This window comes from Rhinatrema bivittatum, chromosome 6 (assembly GCF_901001135.1).
Source record: "Rhinatrema bivittatum chromosome 6, aRhiBiv1.1, whole genome shotgun sequence".
NCBI lineage: Eukaryota > Metazoa > Chordata > Amphibia > Gymnophiona > Rhinatrematidae > Rhinatrema > Rhinatrema bivittatum.
This window is the reverse complement of record NC_042620.1, coordinates 204,516,682-204,538,007: the sequence shown is the minus strand read 5'-3', so window position 1 is coordinate 204,538,007 and position 21,326 is coordinate 204,516,682. Positions and strand designations below refer to the sequence as shown.

Here is a 21,326-nt window from a genome sequence, read left to right as displayed (position 1 = left end):
GCATAAAACATATAGGGGTACATATTCAAAAGCTATTTAGATGGATCATGGGAAAGTGAGCCATCTAAATGGCTTGGCCGCATTTTTAAAATGCTTACCCGGCTAAATTCTAGTTAGATAATGAATTATCCGGCTAGAATTTACCCAGGTAAGTCGGGGGTGTTCCTGGGGCGGGAGGTAGGCATTCCGGGGAGGAGTTGAGTGCCATAGGGCAGGTTAAAGTTAGCCAGATACCACATATCCGGCTTATTGTGACTCATCTGGGTATATTCAATGATGCGGCTGCGCCACTGAATATCTCAGTTAAGTTAGCCGGATATGGGTATCTGGCTAACTTAACTAGCTAGATCCCCATATTGGCCAATAGTTAAAAAAAAAAGTCCAGCTAAAGCTATTTGTAACAAAAACAAAAAAAAAAGATGAAGTGCAAGCTGTGGCCTGATTTCCATACCCTACCCAATATTCGACAGATGGGTCAAGCACACTCCATCCTCCCAAACCTTTCCGAAAGCCCTTATGTTGCAATTGGTGGTCCACGGGTTGTCCCCGTGGATCTCTGCTCTTACCTCCACTCCTGGGCCCAAGAATACTGCCTCCAACGCTGTTCCCAAGAACATGGCAAGACACCACCAACATGCGACAGATGCCACCACTCCAGCGCACTCTCACCACTGTCTCTATAGGCACATGCATCACTCAGAGTTTAAAGGGACCACGTCAGGAAAAGCCCTGTGGGCCTACAAAAGGATGATGCTTGCCTGCAGTCTTTGCCTCGGCAACAGATCAACCGCTTCTACTGGTATAAGTTGTCAGCATATTCGTTCTTGTGTCTTCATTCAATGCTGTATTTCTTCAGTCTTCAACCCAGCATCCTGTGTCTTCAGTCTTCACCTACAGCCTCCGTCAACCTTGTTATCTTGTCAGCCCTTGTTAACATCTCTTCACTTCTTCAGTGTGCTTCCCCCGCTTGTTCTGCTCCTCTCCTGCCCGTTCAGCCTATCCATCCCTCCTGGTCTCTTTGGACGGATACTTGATAATTGATCTCGGCCTGACTCATGGACCTGCCCGACCGCCGTCTGCCTTCTACCATAGCCTGCCACCAAATACGCCTTGCCTTCTTCTTTTCCAACCCTGCTATGTCCACAGATCTTGTCACAAGCAGAGGCCCCCACGTAAGACCTGCCAGCTCGGTATCCAAAGGGAATGTGGGCTGGTAAAGGCAAAGCTCCAGTTGGGCCTCTGCCTTGCCTGGGTCTGCCTGCCGACAGCGAAGACCTGCAGAGCTCTATCCTGCAGGAGGTACCAACTCCGTCTTGGCCCAAGGGTCCACGCTCACAACACCTCAATCATGAAAAGTGGTGAGGGACCACTGGTCGGCTTCCCCCCTCCCTGGTTTGGCAGATATTGTCAGTAAGGGCCCTTCCTCTCCTACCTCTCCCCTTTTTCTTCCTCCCCACCCCCACCCTAACCATAATTCTTATACCTACAACATAGCTTCACATATCCCATCCTTGTGCTGGGATCTCACTGCTCACTTACAGTCCAGCATGTGGAGCCACCTCTCACCCTCATTTTTGTGCAGCTTCAGGAAGAAGGTCAGCAGGGTGATAGTTTCAGTTTTCCACATAAACCAAACTATCTTGGGCAAGAATGAAGAGTGTGTCTACAAGGTCACCTTGTTGTGATGAAATTCCAGGTATGGTGAGTAGTGAATCAGAGCCCGTAACTCACTGACTCTTCTTGTGGAGGTCATGGCAACCAAGAAGAGAACCTTCTAAGATAGATATCTCATATGAGTATTCTCCAGATGTTCGAAGGGTGGAAGCATTAGCTGTTCCAGAAGTAGGTTGAGATCCCACAGGACAGATGGTTTGTAAATTGGTGGCCACAGTTGTAGAATGCCCTTCATGAAGCAGGACACTAGTGGATGATTGGACACCGGTAGGCCATTGTGGGGGTGATGATAGGCTGCAATTGCACTGATGTGAACCCTCACTGAAGTAGTCGCCAGTCCCACTTGATAAAGGGAATGGAAGTACTCCAAAAGGCGCTCCACTGAGCAGGAGAAGGGGTCTATGCCCTTGTCGTTGCACCAAGCAGTGTATGTCAACCACTTGCCTTGGTAGTTATGCATGATGGAAAATTTTCTGGAGGATAGCAGCACCTCTTGGACTTCCGAAGGCAAGTGCAGGTGACTTAATACCGTCCTTTCAACCTCCATGCTGTGAGATGCAGGGAGGTGTGCATGGGGTGAATCAGGGTGCCCCTGTCCTGCAACAGTAGATCTGCAATGTGGCCGAGGGAATGGGCAATTTGATGGAGACACGCACAAGATAGGCATACCATGGTTGTCTGGGCCAAGCTGGAGCGATCAGGATGAGGTTGGCAGCATCCACTATACACTTCTGTATGGTTCTCGAGATGAGTGAAATTGGGGGTAAGTGTAGAGTAGCCCCTCCCATCCATGATATGAGAAATGCATTTTGCACTAGTTGTCTCTGGCTGGGGTATACTGAGCAAAAGGTGTGCACCTTTCTATTGTGCTCCGTAGTGAAAAGATCTATAGACCCTGTTATAATGTATTTTCAATCTTTCTGTTCAAATGTAAACTGGCATGATGTCCATACTAATGCCAGTATAAAAAAGTTCTTTAATAAATAAATAAATACATAAATAAAATCTATGTGTGGGAGGCTTCAAGTTTGGAAGAGAGACTCTACCACATCCTGGCAAAGCTCCCACTCATGTGGGTAGAAGATCCTTCTTGTCCGCTCTGGAGTTTTCCACCCCAGGTAGGTAGGTTACCTAAAGGATGATAGAGTGTTCCTTTGTGCATTCCAGGATGTGCACCGCTTCCCTGTACAACATCCAGGAACTGGACCCTCCTTCTTTGTTTATATAGAACATCGCGACCTGATTGTCCATGTGGACCATGATGGTTTTCCCCCGTTGGAACCTCTCGAATGTGCATACGGTATTCCTGATCACACGGATCTCTAGGAGGTTTATCTGCTGGAGACTTTCCCAGTGGGACCATAGTCCTTGTGTCCGCACATGATGCAAATGGGCTCCCCACTCTTTGCTCGAGTTATCTGTGGTGAGGATCATTTGATGAATTGGGGGGATAAAGCAGGGCCCTGGAGAGAGCTGTGGGGCGTAGTCACCAGTACAAGTCTGTTGTCATGCTTTGGGTTAGATGTACTCACCGGTACAGTGGAAGTGAGACCTGTGTCCAATGAGACTTGAGCCCCCATTGCATGCGTCATATGTGCAAACGAGTACAGGGCACCACATAGATGGCTGCTTCCATGTGGCCCAGGATGGTCAAGAGCTGGTGGGCCGAAGTGTGAGTAGAGTCTCTCAGCTGTATGGCCAGGGTACGCAGTGCATGGGCCCTGTCCACCAGAAGGAATGCACTTCCCTGAGCTGTACTTATGCGGGCACCAATAAACTGTAGGTTCTGCATTAGTCGGAGACTGGACTTCTCATAATTGATTATTAAGCCAAGCCCTTCCAGGCATTGGATTGTAATCTGTAGGTTGCTCTGAAGGGTGGCAGGCCATGGTGCCACTAACAACCAGTTGTCGAGGTATGGGAACAACTGTGTTCCCTGTTTCCTGAGATGGGCCACTGCTATTGCTAAGCATTTGGTGAAGACTCTTGGGGCAGATGAGAGACAGAAGGGAAGTACCTTGTACTGATAGTGGTGTTTGTTGACCTGAAAGCAGAGGGACCATCAGAAGGGATGATACATAGGAATGTGAGAGTACGCATCCTTGAGGTCCAGCGAGCACATCCAATTGTTGGGCTGTAGGAAAGGAAGAATGGAATTGAGAGATATCATCTTGAATTTCTCCTTCTCCTGGAATTTGTTGAGAGCTCTTAAGTCCAAGATTGGGCAGAGTCCTCCTGATTTCTTAGGAATGAGGAAGTAAAGGGAGTAGAACCCCTGGTCCAGCTGCGAGCTGGGGACTCGCTGGATCGAACGATGCTGGAGCAGTGTAGAGACCTTCTCCTGAAGCCAGCAATGGTTCCCTGAGGTGGACCGATGCAGGCTCACTCAGTGGGGAAGAGTCAGTATGCTCTTGAAATTCAGGGAATAGCCTTATCTGATAATAGAGAGTATCCAACGGGCAGAAGTGATCGCTTCCCAAGAGTGGTAGAAATGGGAAATCCTCCCTCCTACATGTAACGGTAAAAGCAGGCCAGATGCTCCTAAAAACCTTGCTGGGTTTCTGTGCTGCTGTTAATCAGTGGCAGACGTTGTTGCCTTTTGCTTCTCTGCCTACCTCGGGTCTTGTTGCGGCAGGGCTTCCTCCAGCAAAATTGCAGCAAAGAAGGGCTTGAGAAACTGAAGACACTCATAAAGATACTGGGTGATTTAAATTGATGCTGTTGAATCTTGGCGTTCAGCATCCCCGCCTGGAACGCCCTTATGCCAAAGACATCCAGGTACTTAGAGTCGCACCCTGAAGGAGTGTTGGAATGGAGATGTGAATTTTATAGCCCTCTTCATGGCCAATTCAACTACAACGGATGTATGTGGTAGCGGAACTGTGCTATAGAATGGAGATTGCCGCATTCGGAACTTAAGGTCCATCTTGCGAGAGGTCGCTAGCCCTGAGAAGGGGGACTCCCATGCTTTTGTCATAAGTGCATCTAGCACAGCACGTGAGGGCAAGGCAGTTGGCTTGGCTGGTGTTTTGAAGATCTTTAGTATTCTTAAGACTTCAGCATGGGGGTCTGGCACCTTTTGTGTTTTGATGTTGAGTCTGGAGCCCACCTTCTCCACAAACTTTGAATAGAGAGGACCTCTGGAAGGGAAGCCGGCTCAGGCCCTTCTGGTGGGTCCAATGGGTACCCCATCGAGGAACCTGGTGATGTGGGGGGTGAAAGGGAGTACTCCGGAGCCAGGCTGCTGGATCGGGGGTCGGGACTATCGTCCTCTTGTGAAAGTAAAACTGGCCCCTCTCTAGGGGGATTCCTCATGTGAAATAGGGTGAAACATTCCACTTCTTGATCCTCTACATAGGAGAGGAATTAGGTTAGGATCTTAGAGATCTGAGACATTGCCTGAGAAGCCAAGGTCCCTCATCCAGGGCCAGGTGACGACTCCTCAGCGGGAGGGTTCCTTGGTGGTAGTGCTGCCAGAAGGATGTCCGAGTCAGGGACTCGGGGTCGGATCTTCACCTGTTCTGTTGAAGTAGACCTCCTGTGTCATTTTCAGAGGGATTTCTGAAGACATCCTGCTGATCTCTTGTGCCCAGAGACTGAAGACAAGACATAGTAGACTCGGTCTGAGGAGCGAAAGGAGCCCGTGGATCCAAAGTCAGACGCCGGTTCGTTGTCTGAGAAAACCAGATTCAAGCCTGGGAGGATGGCCCCCTGTGGTTCTCTAGCTGGGGCTATATCCTTGGAGGATTTAGCCCATGCTGGTCCATGCAGCCCACGCTGCATGGACCAATGTGGGCTTGCATCAGTGTTCTTGTCGATGAGTCATGCTGAGTCAATTCCGACGCTTTCTGGTGATGGTGTGTCGAGCGCAAAATCCTCCTTGTGCTTCATTTGCGACGCATGCATTGACAGCACTTGACATGCATGGTGCTTCGTGGCACGCGATGTGTTGGGGCGGTGCAACACATTGAACGGTTGCATTGATGCTTCAGCACCGGACAATGCAGGGCGCCAGAGTGGATGTTTCGGTTCGTGTCCTGATGCCTTCTGCACCTGGATGGTCTGGAAGTGCTGAGTGGTGGGGGATTTGCCCCCCAGTCCCACTGTTTATCCGGTGGTCCCATGGAAGAGGTCCTTTTGGACTTTTGGAGTGGTCCAGATGGGGTCCCAGAGAGGCCGACAGGCATTCCGAACTGGGGGCATAGGACCCCGAGCTACCTTCCTGTAGTTGGGCGATCTTGGCGGTGTGTTGATGCTGGGCCAAGGAGGACATGCTGCCCGGTCATGGTCTGGGACGAAGCACAAATAGCAGTAATTGTGCCCATTGGTAGCAGACATTATCTTGCCGCACTGGCAGAATTTAAAGCCAGGTGGCCATGGCTGCATGTTTGCAATCTTTTCTCTTCTTTCTTTCTTTCTTTTTTTTTTTTTGGGCGAATACGATGCTCTTTGAGAAGAGAGAAGAAGCACCGCATGCAGCCTGCAGCACGGAAGAAACAGACTAAGGAGAAAATGGCACCGCGCGGGAAAGGACGCGTAGCCGAACACAGAGCAAAGCTCTGTCAGCTTGGCAAGCTCCACCCAGCTGTCCCGGAAGGACATCCCCAGACAGCATGGCTAATTCAACCTGCTTATCTGCGGGAAAACTGTCTTTTATGTTTATTTTCCCCATTTTTTATATATTCTTGTTGACCAATAGCAGGGATGCTAGTTTATTTTATTCCATTTTATATTTTTACAATATGGTAGACCCTCTAGTACACATCTTCACTGCAGATGCTGATAACAAAGATGTGGTACCTTGGAGCTATCCATTTTTGTTTGTGTTTCTGTTTGTCTTGTGTCTGTGTTTGTAAATTGACTGGGGTGTGGATGTTTTTTGCAAAATCTTAGAGTGACGTTTGCTGTTGGTGCCTTGAATTATTTAGAAATTGGGGCTTTTCGCCCTTGGACTTACCAGTGTTTACCGGGACATCTATGCTGGGGGATGTCTGGGTAAATTAAGCTGTTGTATTTTGTTTTTAGCAAATTTTGCTTTATCTCTAATGGGTGATATCACTGTTTTTTTCTTTTAATGTGGATGGCATTCATTCTCCCATTAAGAGGAAAAAGTTGTTAACTTTCTTTCCTAAGGCGACACATTTAAATGCTATTGAACATAAGAAGCATAAATCATAATTTTTTGAGACAGGTTTATTTTTCGTCTTTTAATAGACAACAGAGGGGGGTAGCCCTCCTTATTCATGAGGACATTTCATTTCAGATGGAAAAGCAAATTGTAGATCCGGAAGGAATGTTTATTTTGGTTAGTGGATCTCTTTTCATAAGAAGTTGGTACTTTGTAATGTATATGCTCCTAATCTCTACACCCATTCTTTCTTTGCTGAGTTGGTTCCAATGTTGAGTCAATTTCCTGAGTATATTGGGGGAGATTTCAATGTTGTTGCTGATCCTCATATTGATGCCAAGCCTCCCAGATGATTAGGCAATTTCCACACACGGCTGGGATCATGGTTAAATGCCAGATATGGCTCTATGCTGATCCATGCTATGATTTTCTTGCAGATTTATATGGCAGCTGATAGAGCTGACGGGTTAGAGAAAAAACTCCAGGATGTGGACCATGCACAGCAAAGTAGAACCACTGATTCTGAGCTCTCGGGTCTGGAAGACAAGGTGGCATCAGCTGCTGCACAGGTGCAGCATACAGAGAGCGAGGTAAAGTGACATGCTATTGACATCAATGGTATTATTTGTAGTTACTGAAGAAAGTTCAGTCAAGGACACATGTAATCCTCCTCTGGGTTCTTTAGCCAGGAATGGAGAGGACTCACTCTGAACATTATTTCCCTAGGTAACTGTAACAGAGTGAGTTATTTTCCAATATTGGGGAAACTTATCTTCAGGATCCTCTGTTCCTTTGGTTTGTGTATACTAGCAGGAATATGGTATAGAAAAATTATAAATAAATAAATAATTCACTGGGGGTGACTGAATGCATAACTACTACATGCTAAACCTCAGATGATTTCCCTGCTTAATCGCTCTTGCACAGCCACCTTTGCATTAACAGAAAGAATAGACTTTAAACCAGCACAACTTGTATTTATTAAAATATAAAGCCATTTAAAATAAAGATAGACAAGGAAGATATTACAAGGAAAAGGTAGATAACTTAGAGAGAATCAAGAATGTCAGATATATTCAGCAACTCACAGTCTCTCACTTTCTGTCTGCAACAAGCATTAAAAAATAAAATCCCGGGTTGATGGCATGCATATGGTAGGGTCATTTATCAATGCACAGCATGTATTCAGCTCACAGTTTTTGTATGTCAAGCAGTTTACTAACTAACTAATGCAAGTAATTACAGAGGCAAAGCGCACACTCATGAGTTCACAGTCCTCTGGGGCTTCCAAGTAGTCACAAATGCTGGAGTTAACCTCTGCTTTCTCCCAAAAGACTGCAGGTAGATGGATTTCAGTCACACCTCAAGCAGGATGACTTGCAGCTTCAGCTCTGCATAGGGTGCCATTGGCATGGAACAAGGTCCACACCGGTTCCTGGCTCTTTTTTATCCCAAGATCTAAGGATAGTCAGTACACTTGCAGCAAATAGCAACTTAGTTCACAACATACCTCTGCTGAGAAGATGGGGAGAGATGGGGGCTGATCACCAGATTGTTGAGCCCCCACCAGTTCAGCAAACACCCTGTAGACTGCAAAAACCTAACACTTCTCTTCACCAGCACTCCTGGAGCTGCATACTCTAAGTCCAAACTACTCTTTCGTATCTTCTGATTGACTCAGAAGCAACCTTGATCCTGAGTGACTCAGAGTCAGGCAATATGCTATCTCACATTGGCAAGTTAACTCTTTACTTGATGGTGCAGACTGTCTCTCTTTACTTCCAGCTTCAAGATCTTGGAGAAATCTGAAAGAAAATAGCTTCCTATCAAACTGTCTATAGTGAACCAAAAGCAGAGCTGCTTTAACCACTTAAATGGACCTGGGCAAACATTTGGGGGATGGTCCACCTTTTATTTTTTCCATATTGGCAGCCACCCTCCCTCTCTTCCCCGACCCCATTGCTCCCCTTCCTTCCTTCCTTGCCCTCACATAGAGAGGCGTAGCAAGCATCTCTGGAGCCCGGGGGACCAGTTTAATATTTATTTATTTATTTATTTATTAACATCTTATATTCGTAGCTTCCTTGCAAAAAGCATTCAGTATTGTCTCCCTTGGGGGGGGGGGGCTTTCTCCTCCCCCCATCATCTGCCAGCACATCAGCACACGGCACCACCGCATGGGGTCTCTTCACCGGGGAGGGATGGGAACCCCAATAGCACATCACACAGGGCGCCGCCCTGCAGGGCCAGTGCTAACTTTTCTGCAGCCCTATGCAAACAATTACTGGGCTGGCCCCTCCTTATTCTGGTTTTTGTTTTTTTTTTTTTAAACATTTAATTTGTATTCTTTCACTAATCAGGGTCAGGCCAAGGGTATTAGGTACCCTAAGTGAATCTTACAGCTTTGTGCCCAGCCTTCCCCTATCAAGGTCTCTCCACACACTCCATCGCCTCCCCCAAACTTTGGAACACACTACCTGAAGACCTAAGAACCCAGCTCAACATAAAAACATTCAAAAAAGACCTAAAAACACTATTGTTTCGCAAATTCTACACTGACCCTCATTCATCTGACCATACCAACTCTCAAATGAACTCTCAGCTATAATCTCCAACTAAACATGCTTACCCGCATCATCCAACCTAATAATACTTACTGGACTTGATATGTTTATCTCTGTAAATGCTCACATTGTTATATTGTTTCAAAACTGCTAAAGATGTTCACTTTGTAAACCGTTATGATGGCTCTACCGAATAACTGTATATAAAACTCATCAAATAAATAAAATAAATAAATAGAAAAAAATATTATATTGGAGACACACTGTTTAGTAAAGAGTCATTCATATATCTGAGCATTAAAATAGCATATTCAAGCAAAACTGCTCATCATAATCATAGGTCTCAAAAGTTCCAATATTTTTCAAAGAAATTTCATATGCATTTAAAATTATGCAGCACTTATTTTGTATAACATAGTTTCGCCACAGCACACTACTGACTTGAAATACCCAACACATGCCTTGCGTTTTGCTGACTTCATCAGGGGTTAGTCAATGTGAGTCAGCATGCCTTCTAGCTGCGAGTTACTTTGTGCACTCCTGCTAATGTGGATCAATAAGTCACACTGTGTCCATTTTTAACTGGTGTCACATGATCTCAGGGTAACCTATAAGACAAACACAGACAAAACAACCAGTCAAAAAGAGTTATAAATGATATCATAATAGCTACATTCTACTCTGGTTCAAATCAGTGTGAACCAATCAACTGATTCATTCATGCCTCTGGGTTTTACAGAGTCCAATAAAAAAAGGTCCAAGGTTGTTCTTCTGAGTTCAACAATGTTTGTAAATCACCCTCTCTATTTAGAAGTACAACACTTTCAAGGATACTCCAATGTAAAACTTCAAATGCATGGTCAAACTTTTCATGGCAAAAAATCATGCATTAGATTAGAAGATATATAGCAGTCAGTAGGAAGGAGGCTCCCAGAGCTCTAACTTCTTGACAAAGTGCCAGGAAGCAGCTTTTCCTTCTTTCCTGAGTTACCCTTTCCAGATCAGGAAAAACTCTATTTGACCAAAAAAAAAGACATTCAAGTGTTTGAAATAACTTTTCATTACATAGCTACCATCACTTCAGAAATAAAAGAAACCAACAACATTGACCTTTCAATAATCTCATAAGATGAAGATTCCAGCATAGCTGATAAATTCTCAAAATCTGTTGAGGGTTGAGCAACCACATCCTGCCTGGTAGCTGATCAGAATGGCAAAAAAAATAAACCTTATTAAGTACAGGCACTTTATCTGAAGGAATGCGCAGAATTTCTATAAGATATTTTCTCAAAGTCCCACATGGTTTCTCCCCCATAAGATGAGGAAATGTTCAAAAACCTTTGATTATGTATAATTTTGAAATACAACACAATTTAGAAAGCATATGGTTCTCTGTTAAGGGTAATTAAGAGACAAATTCAAACTTCTTCAGTCTCTGCTTGATGATTATATGATTGATATGTTAGCGCTTTGAAAATGTTGTTCTTTTCCTAGGTTTCATATATAAAGTCTCGCATTGCAGCTTTGAGTGCTGCCGGGCTCACAGTTACACCAGCAGAAAAAACAAGAAAGAAATCACCCCTAAAGGTAAAATACATAAGAACAAAAGAGGAATATTGCTTATTAAAAGTCTTCTAAAGAAAAAGCACAAGACCTCGCAATGTTCAGTGTCCTCTATTTTTTCATATGGAAATTCACAGGGGGCTTCACATTGCACGCATCAGTGTTCACTATTGCTCCAAACAGAAATTTCTTCCAGTTACAGCAGTACTCAGGTTTGTCTGTCTGCCATTGGATTCAAAGGCCGTTGTTAATTTTTCTGACTTCTGTCTTTCAAGACACCTGCTCCCTCCACCTCCAGGAATATGGAACCCTTCCAGGATGACCAAACGCCAGAAGTTATGAATAAGACTTTATCATCAAATGAAGTCACCAAAGTGAGTGTGATTACTGTACATTGCAGTGGTTGCCTTGGTACTGCAGTGGTATGCATCTCTGTTCCTGTATATTGTATAATTTGTCCATTTCTATTAATGTAGGATAGGGACCTGTCACTTTCGTGTGTGATCGTTGTTTGTGCATATGTAGCCCCAACCAGGGGTGTGGCCTGTGCAATGATGGATTGTGAATAGACTTCTGAGGAGAACTGTCCCTGTAAACCACCAAACACACGGAAGTAAATCAGCACTGCTTTTATCTTTGCTGGAACTAGGATTGCATTAAGAAGTTGTGTATAAAATGTTAAGCACATATACAAGTGCAAACATCCATAATCAATATGAACAGGTGTACAGTAACATTCTGCCCTTAAAATAATTAACCATGAATATTGTAAATGTTTGTATTTACTATTTCTGAGGATAAACACAAACAATAGATGCCTGATCTTTTCCCAAATGTTTATTAAGCAGAGACGTGTTCAAAAATCGCACGACTCAGGCCGAGTTTCGCGGTTCAAAAACCGCTGCCTCAGGGGCTTCAACACTCCACAGTCAGTAGCAGATCATAGATCGCCTACCTCTTTGTTTTCTTTTACTATTTCTGAGGCCTAGTATACCTTTAAATATTATCATTGAGCTCACTATATCCCTCAAGGGTATATCATTATCCTATTCACTGGGCCCAGTAATATACATGTACAAGCAAATGCAATTCCCCCCCCCAGGCCTCTACGGGTATGTGCTGCAATGCTAAAAGTTCCTTAACACACAGAAGTTAGCAGCTACATGATATGCTTTTGACCTTCTGAGGGTGACAGACAATATTGAAGCACAACACTGGTTCAACTGGCATGAGTATTGAGTAAAACAATATCGTTCTGGTGATGAGACCGGGGAATCAAAAGTTAACTTTGAAACAACATATAACTTAGATTTACTTCTAAATCCCTAGGTTCACAGGTAATGTTTTAAGGTGAATATTCAGATTAGTTTTATTTTTGTTCACCTTTTATGCTTTGCATGATTGTAGTGTCAATCGATTGTTATTATTTGTTCCAGTTTTATGGATGTTTTAACTTGTAACCCGCCTCAATCCTTGGGAGAATGCAAGAAATAAATTTGGCAAAATAAATAAATAAAATGTCAGTGAATGCCACAATAGTGAAATAGCAGCTCAGAAATCAGCACAGATCCTAGTACCCAAAGTCTATTTTTCTGTGTCTCTCAGTAAAGTACTCTCGCTCACTCTACTACTACACTCTATTGGAATGGATAGCATTCTCATCTTCACTTCAGGAACCCAGCTCTTCTGTCCAAAAATACAGCTCAGCTGCCCAACCGAAGTAGGAGGCTCACTATGAAAATTCCTGCAGAGATCAGAAGACTTATTTGAGCTGAGTCAGAGCCAGCACACCTGCTCTTCACTCGCTTTCCAACTGTCCTCTTACAAAAAATCCAGGCTCAATTGAAAAATCCTGCGCTTCTGCTCATTGGCTCTTAGAATCATGTGTTCTGAAGCATAGGGAAGTCACATGATGCAGTGACATATAAAACAGTTGTTATATCTGTCTGCAGGAGTCTTAACATCATTAAATCTTTGGTGGTCATGTTGGGGTCTCAGTACCACTAATCCTTAGGGTCCTGGCTGTTCTTTTGTGACAGACGCAAACAACAAGCTAAAAGAGCACTACACATATCATACAATTTTGTGTCTATTTTTATCTCTCATTTCTTGTTCCAGTTATAAGAGTAATACAAATTCAATAGCTTGAAGGAGTCCAAGATGGTGCTTTTCCTAAAATCCCCTTTTTCCTGAGCACTGTTGGCTTTGACATTTTTTTTGTTCCTATTTACCTGTGGTAGAAATTTTCTTCTTTCAGATGATTGTGCAGCAAAAGATGAATGCATGGATTTACATAGCAGATCCCTTAGTTCCCCGCCGGCCTCCATTATTCAATTTATGGGCTGAAGCTTTGGCACACAATCCTCATATATTGCTGATGCCAGAGTTGAATTTGGAGTGCTTCCCCAGATAGAGATGAATATGACCCTAAGTGCCGATGATAAAGTGCTATTCCTCGATCCAGCCTCTGAGAGGAGGCCAAGGCATCAACCATCCCTGCTATGGTGCAGTTGTATGGACGATAAGGTAAAATGACCTTAGGCTTTTTCTTATGGAAAACATCTGCAAAGGATTTGTAGGGCATGGGCAGGCCTGGAAGAGCTGGTCGGTCCAATGAACAGAGTTGCATAAGAGGATACACTGGACACAGATAGTTCTGGAAACAATGATTACCACAGGAGAGGATATCTGTATTTTGCCAGTTCATGACTGGAAGGTGACGCTGCAACCCCAGTAGACAAAACAGTATGGAGTTAACAGTTATCCAAAGCACAAAACATGAAATGTGTTCTTCATGCAGGAGGCCCACTCTTAATGTCATAGAGTCAGTGGTGTAGTAAATGGCTCCATAGACTGAAAAAATGCAGGTGGTGTTTTTTAATTGCACTGCTTTTCTAGCAGGGCATAGTTGATGAATTTGTGGAATAAAGAAATTCCTCTCAGGAGAAATTCTCACTTCCAAATTCCAACTAGACCAGTAGAATAATTTGCTGTGGGGAGAGGAAGGCAAGTAGTGCCTAGGTTATCTCTCTCATCATCCCTAGGCATTGGAGTTTCTCACTTTCTCCAGACACAAGGAAGCGTAATGTCCTTTGCCTGTGCAGTATAAGCAAAGGTTGTGCAACCTTCGCTGGCACTTCTCCTCCAATAACTTGGCTCTTCCTAGTTGCATGTGCTTCTGCGTGGAAACAGGCAAAGGCAGGGTTCAGACAGGAGACATCATAGGCCTTTGAAAGCTGAGTGCCAGGAGGGTCCCACACCTAGAGATCTCCCGTTCTTGAGATCTCTGTTGAAAGTGAGAGATCTATTTTCACACACAGAAATATCACAACCGGTCAGTTTGTCCTTGACCCTGTCCAAAAGACTCTGCCAGAATATGGCTATCTGTGATTCTTGTTCCAGAAAATTTTCGATATCAAGGTGCAGAATTGTACCACATACTGCCCACCAGTCATGGAGCCCTGTCTCAGGCAGAGTAATTGAGAGACTGAAGATGACGTTCAGGTGGCTCATCAAAGAGCTTCCTGAAGGGGTCAGAAACAGTTGGAAATCACAAAGATTGGGGTCATCTCTTTCCCATAAGGACAGCAGGGATATTATAAAGGCCACTTTCACCCACTCAGACATGAAGTTGGCTGACTGGGGTTTGAAATGGATCAGGCACTGGTTGATGAAGCCTTGCAGGCCTTGGGGTCACCATCATAACAGGATGGAAATGGCAGGCAAAGAGAAGAGGCAGACTGAGATGAGGTGGTGGCAGTAACCAACAGCTGTGAAGGTGGGGGTAATTTTGGCACTGCTATGGATGACTGCAATTTATTTAGCTGCAAGGCCAGGTTTTGCAGAGCTCCAAAAATGTGAACTTGGTTCTTTTGCTATTGTTGGACCATCCTTGAGAGATCCCGCAGATAGTCTGGCAGGGGAACATCAGTGGGATCCATAAACTGAGCAAGCTGTCAAGAACTTGGGAATGCACCCTTACTGACAGGCCAAGGAAACGTACCAGATCATGAGGTGTCAACGTGGTCGAGCAAGCAAGGTCGAGGCAGGCAGAGTTTGTGCCAAGGCAGAGGTCAGGCAAGAGTCAGGGCAGGTTGCAAGCAGAAGCTGAGTCATGGTCAGGCGCGATCAAAACCAGGAAACAGCAACTGAAACAACTATTAGCTTAGGAATAAGGAAAGAGAACCTGCTGCTCAGGTGCTAGCTCAGAGGACTGGGCTTCCCTTTATTTTGCATCAGTGGTGATGACAGCCCATGCCACCAGGATCTGGGGACGTTGGATCTATAAAACTGTTGAATTACTGCAGGCCTACTCAAAGCAGCTGGATACCATGGAGGGAGCTATGCCCAGCGACCCCAGCAGATTGCAGGACACTGCACTGGGCCCAGGACCAAGAGGTACAGGACATCGACCATGGAGCAGCAGCCTGTGAGTGGCCATGTGTTACAGAAACCAGCTTTGTTTTTGTCAACCATTTTGGAGAGGGGTTACAGGTGCCACACAAAATGTTTACCTCACTCCCTTTACAGACCAGTTCTGTATTATGTCAAGTGAAATGTGGCATGTGTAGAAGTAACCTAATGGTTATAGCCGTAGGCTGTGAATCAGAGTTCAAATCTCTCTGATACTTCTTGGGAAAGTCATTTTACCCTCCATTACTTCAGGTACAAACTTAGGGGTCTATTTACTAATACTTTTCTCCCATTTTATGTCTATGGGGAAAATGCTTACAAGTAGATTTTAAAAGCGTTGCTTATGCAAAAATGGCCATGCATATGTGGGCCGTGCACGAGCAACATTAATTTTAAGAAGCCTGGAAGTACGCACATACATACCTGTGTGGGCGTCAAGAATAAGGAGGCAGAAACGGGGCGGGGGCATGGGCGTTCCAGAGTAGGGCCAAGACTTACGCACATAACCCCGAATTTTGCAAAGGCTGATCATGGCAATGTGTGCCACCTTCCCTGCCTAATTTTACTGCTGGTCCTGATGAGGCGCAAGTCTGGAGATTTTGAGCCAGAGGGGTTCTGAACCCTGGGGGAGGGGGGAGGGGGAGAGGGAGAGAGAGAGACATACACAATATGACACTCTATATATCTCCCACAGAAAGAGGAGCACTTTCAACTCAGGGTGGGTTTTGGGGGGGCAGTGTTATATTGGTCTGCCTAGGATGCAAGGGTCTGTAGACCCTTATTACCCTGCCCCCCAAAAAACCCACCATGAGTTTAAAGTGCCCCTCTTACAGTGGAAGATATTTAGAGTGTCAGATTGTCTCTCTATCAGAGTCTGTTTGTCTGTCTGTCTGTCTGTCTCTCTCCCCCCCACCCCCCATGCTCACCTGTGCCAGCATGTAACATATGTGTGTAAAGACTGCACATGTGGCTGCGATATTTTAAATGATACCTGAGTACTTGCACACACAATATAAAATGAAGTGAGTCTTTGCTCGCATGGTACCTAATTATAATCTGTTTGAAGTGTCCGACCAGTCACATAAGGCAGACTATAACTAAAAAAATATATTTTTATTTACATACAACTGCCATTTTTGTCTTCAGACATCTGTCATATTAATGTTTCAGGTGCAAAGCATCATTTAAAACAACATTCTGCCCAACTATCCTTAAATCCTACCCAACCCTCCCCAGTTCATCCTCCCTACCCAATTCCCAAAACTCTCAAATAAAACCATATTCCTTAAACCCCCTCATCAAGTGTTTCTTGAAATTTTCTAAAATGCATAAATACAACATTTTTTTAATATTCAATATCCTAAAGAAAGGGGGACAGGACTAGAAAGGAAAACCTGTACTGACAGTTTTCCTTCACTCTACATAGCTTGCTTTACTATTCATATTAAGGAGATTATAACTTTTAAAGCATATAGGGGAGAACTGTACCTTTAATGGGGTAAATAACTCCTTTCCAGAATATTCTGCTGCACATGGCAGTTGCACAGCAATCAAATACTAGGAAGTGCTACAGCCTAGCAATCAATTCAAAACTCATCTCCTAAACTATCTGTAAAAAAAAAAAAAGTCAAGCTGGATTTAAAACAAGAATCATGAAAAGAATAAGCCATTAAAATTTCAATGTTTTCAAAACTAATCAATGATCTGTGGCAGGGGTTCTCAACCCAGTCTTCCAGATACACTCAGCAAGTCTGATTTTCAGAAAACCCACAATGAATATGGATGAGAGAGATTTGCATGCACTCCCTCTGATGTATAAAAATTTGTGTCATTCATATTAATTAGGGTCATCCTGAAAACATGACTGGCTGGATGTGTCCCAAGGGCTGGGTTGACATCCCCTGATCTGTGGCATCCTTGACAAAAATTTCAGATGAAAACATTTAAATTAGAATTACGTTCCAGATTGTCCCAGTAGTGCAGTGATCAGAGCACAACATTCTGAATCCTAGAGATCCAGGTTTTAATCAAATCTCTGGAACCTAGCATGTGACCTTGAGCAAGTCCCTTAACTTAGCATTGGTTATACTACAAGTTACTTATGGGCCGATACAGTAAAGTCCGCGGGAGAGCGGATGAACGCGATTCTCTATTCAAATGAGGCCCGGCGGTAAAAACAGGCAAAAGGAGGCGCTAGGGACACTAGCGCGTCCCTAGCGCCTCCTTTTGGACTGGAGCGGCGGCTGTCAGCAGGTTTGACAGCCGACGCTCAATTTTGTCGGCGTTGGTTCTCGAGCCCGCTGACAAGCACGGGCTTGGAAACTGGATGCCGGCAAAATTGAGCATCCGGTTTTCAACCCAACAGCCGCGGGCCGACTTCAAATTTATTTATTTATTTATTTATTTTACTTTTGGAAACTTTCGAGACCTCCGACTTAATATTGCCATGATATTAAGTCGGAGGGTGCACAGAAAAGCAGTTTTTACTGCTTTTCTGTGCACTTTCCCGGTGCCCGAAGAAATTAGCGCCTACCTTTGAGTAGGCGCTAATTTCTGAAAGCAAAATGTGCGGCTTGGCTGCACATTTTGTTTTCTGAATCGCGCGGGAATACCTAATAGGGCCATCACCATGCATTTGCATGTTGCGGGCGCTATTAGGTTCGGGGGGTTGGACGCGTGTTATCAGCCCCTTACTGAATAAGGTGTAACTCTAGCGCATCGAAAATGTGCGTCCAATGGCAGGTTAACAGTGCGCATCGAAAATGTGCGTCCAATGGCAGGTTAACAGTGCGATCCGTCGGAGCGCACTGTACTGTATCGGCCCGAAAGTAATCATATCAATTTTCTTGTAAATAAAATAACAGTGCATACAAATTGTAAGAATCATCTTCACTTACTGAAAATTGCTGTTTTATCTCCCACATTTATTTTTTACAGTTTGTACGATTTATTGAGCTACTCAAACCTATGGCTGTACTGGTCATAACAAATATTTTTTTAATTGTAATTGAGAGTATTTGATTTTGGCTAATAATTCATGATCTTCTTTTAGGTTCTGTTTATGGAGCAGGCCTTGAGAAGAAAATTTAACATTTCCAATGACATTCCAGGTAAAAAAAAAAAAATGTCTGTAAGCTAAGTTTCTGAGTTATCATTTATTTGCTATGCTTTGCTGATTTAGCATTTTTTTCTAGGCTTTTTTCTTAAAAGGTGGTTTGTGGGATACTTATGAGCATCTACATAGTATTCTAAAGTGGCTTTGAAGTCCTGGTTTGTCTGGAATTAAACTTTTGATGTGAGCAGTTAAAAAAGAAATGTTGCTCACTGGAAACCCAGCTTACAAATTGTTAAAGCTAAGTTTGTGATTTAACTTCTAATAGCGATTAGTAGTAGTAGTAGTGACAGTAACAGTAGTAGTAATCTTTAAAATTGAACAATGTGCCCATTTTATTCACTGCAAGACATGTAAGAACCACACCTATACCATCATTGTGGGAAACAGTTTATTCTCTAAAAAATTCAAAACTCAGCACTGCTTGATTTTTAATTTTGTCTTTTTTTTTTACAAGCACTTTCATGCCATCTTCTGCTAAAATTTTATGTGAAAATTTCACCTCAGGTGCTCAAATGAAAATGAACCTATTTCAAGTTGTATTTAGGATGGTTGCTTATTCAATGCAGAAAGTTTGCTGATAGTCAGTGCCATAAAATATTAGCGACTGTATAGAAGGGGTGAGTGTTCCTGTTCTATTTCTGCTATGGAACTTCAGGGACTTTGTAGGAGGATTGAACTATCCAGAGGTAGGGCCAGAGGCAGGACTGGATTAAGTCATTTATTTATTTATTTATTTATTTATTTATTTAACAGTTTTATATACCGACCTTCATAGTAAATAACCATATCGGATCGGTTTACATTTAACAAGGGGTATAACTGGAGTAACAATTCAATTGAACGAAGATAACCATAGGTGGGAATAAGTCAAAGTTACAATCAACAGGGGAGGAGAACTTGGAAAGTCATCCTGAAGACCCCAGCTGTGTCAAGTTTAAGAGGCCCCCAAGCATTAGTAAAAAATGTAAAACTTCAAATTTCATAATTTTTTGTATTTAGAGGTCACTCATAATCTGAGGCCCTGAACTTTTTCTTAGGAAGTTTGTGCCTATGTCCAGCACTGCAATGGAAATCAACCTCAGAATACTCGTGAACAATATGTTGAAATCTTCAGCTCAGTGTGCGGCTGCAAACAAGAAGGTTAGGAATGATCCAAAAAGGAATGGAGAATAAAACTGAAAATATCACATCGCCTCTGTATTCATCGATTATATGATTGCCCCTTAAATATTGGGGAAGATTTTAAAAGGGTTACCCGCGTAACCATTTAAACCCCCCCCCCCCCCCCCCCCGCGCACGCCGAGCCTTTTTTGCATAGGCTCGGCGGCGCGCGCAAGCCCTAGAGGACCGGACTTGCCCACCCCTGCTCTAACAGGAAGCCTGCGTGTCAAGAGGGAACCTATAAGAACATGCCAGCTTACAAGGGCCTGTGCTGACTCATTCATTGTCTACCCACACCCTGTCATTGGCCCCGGTCTGGTCCCAGCAGCTTCTCCCATTTTTGGAGATATGATCTGAGAAGGGTGCAATGGCTGGTGAGGGAGAGGTTGGAGGGAGGAAGAGAGGAAATGGGGGCAAAAGCATAGGAACATTGAAGAGAGCATGTGGAGGGGTAGACAGGCAGGAAGTCGAAGGATTGCTGGATGTTGCTAATTTTAAGTGTTGCCCTTATCTAATTCAGTCCTGGGCATAGGGGATCATGGAGAGGTTCATGGCCTAAAGTGGGCCCCGAGACTGCCCAGGGTTCCTGCACACATGGGGAATGATGAGCAAAAGAGCCCCTTGCTGGGGCTCTTTTGCTCATCATTCCAGTTCAAGCACACAAAACACTAAGCAGACTGCAAAACTAAAAGTTCTGTAATAGAATAGATGGCAGGTCAAAACAAAATCCAAAATAAGGATATACGAATTGCTAGTGCACCCAGCAGCAACAAACATCTGAAAACAGCATAAAAAATAAATCTAAGTCACTTTAGAGGCAACAACTGCCTTCCTCAACAGTTCAGCTCTTGGGATAGGAATCCTTCTCCCTGTGGTCCCTCCTGAGTGTTTGCTTTGGAGGCAGCTCTTCTCTTGCCTCACAGTAGCTGGTTTCCACTCTGGTAAGCTTCTGGCTATTTTTCCAACCAGGAAGTCTTTAGGTCTCTTCCCTCAGCTGGGCAGTTCTTCCTTTTTCAAAACTCCCAACAAAGACCAAATCCCTTCTCAGTAAACACTTCTCCAAACATCTCTCAAGACAGATGAAGAATGTCCAACATATCTGCTTTCTGGTAACCTCTTCTCTTCAGATCTTTTGGGGTTCTTTCTGTTGCAAACCCCAGGACCCCCTTTCCTTCTTGGAAGTGCTTGGTGCCCTTCTCTTGGGTATTACAGTCTTTCACTGCATAGGGATTCTTATTTTCTCCAGACTCTTCTCACTTGTGATAAAGTCCCACTCCAGATACTTTCCCTGTGAAAGGAAAGACCCCCATTAGCATCACTCCATGGGGAGATGGCATCCTTAGAATGTGGTGGACAGATTGACTTCTCCAGCTCCAAAATCCCTACTGCATTACATGGGTGCAGGAGTTTTATTAATCCAGTGACCCCTGCCATTGGGTAGTGTCACACATCGTTAAAACATTCCTATGTGGCAAGACCCCCCAGTCTGTCACTAAAAGCCCTTAGTTTCTTTCCTGTAGAGTTGACACCTTGTGAGCAATCCATCCCTTCTCGCTCTCCTCCCCCCTAGGAGAGCCGAGATTGATTGATCTTTGCTTTATAACCAGCCATTTTGTTGATTTAAGTGTGACTAGTTTCAGGTCTCACTGCAGACCCCAAGCAGTAAAGATGTATGTTTTTTGCCTCTCTGCCTCATCAGGTTTTTGCT

General features: G+C 44.0%; 1 protein-coding gene across 9 annotated transcripts in view; it reads left to right on the top strand.

The window, feature by feature from the left end:
* Nucleotides 1-21,326, top strand: part of MLPH (melanophilin) — a 329,932-nt gene that overhangs the window by 298,919 nt on the left and 9,687 nt on the right. For all 9 annotated transcript variants that reach the window (XM_029606456.1, XM_029606455.1, XM_029606454.1 and 6 more), the window contains 4 exons: nucleotides 7,240-7,392; nucleotides 10,861-10,953; nucleotides 11,205-11,303; nucleotides 18,395-18,452. In XM_029606456.1, coding sequence (XP_029462316.1) covers nucleotides 7,240-7,392; nucleotides 10,861-10,953; nucleotides 11,205-11,303; nucleotides 18,395-18,452 — 403 coding nt within the window. The remainder of the gene's footprint in view (nucleotides 1-7,239; nucleotides 7,393-10,860; nucleotides 10,954-11,204; nucleotides 11,304-18,394; nucleotides 18,453-21,326) is intronic.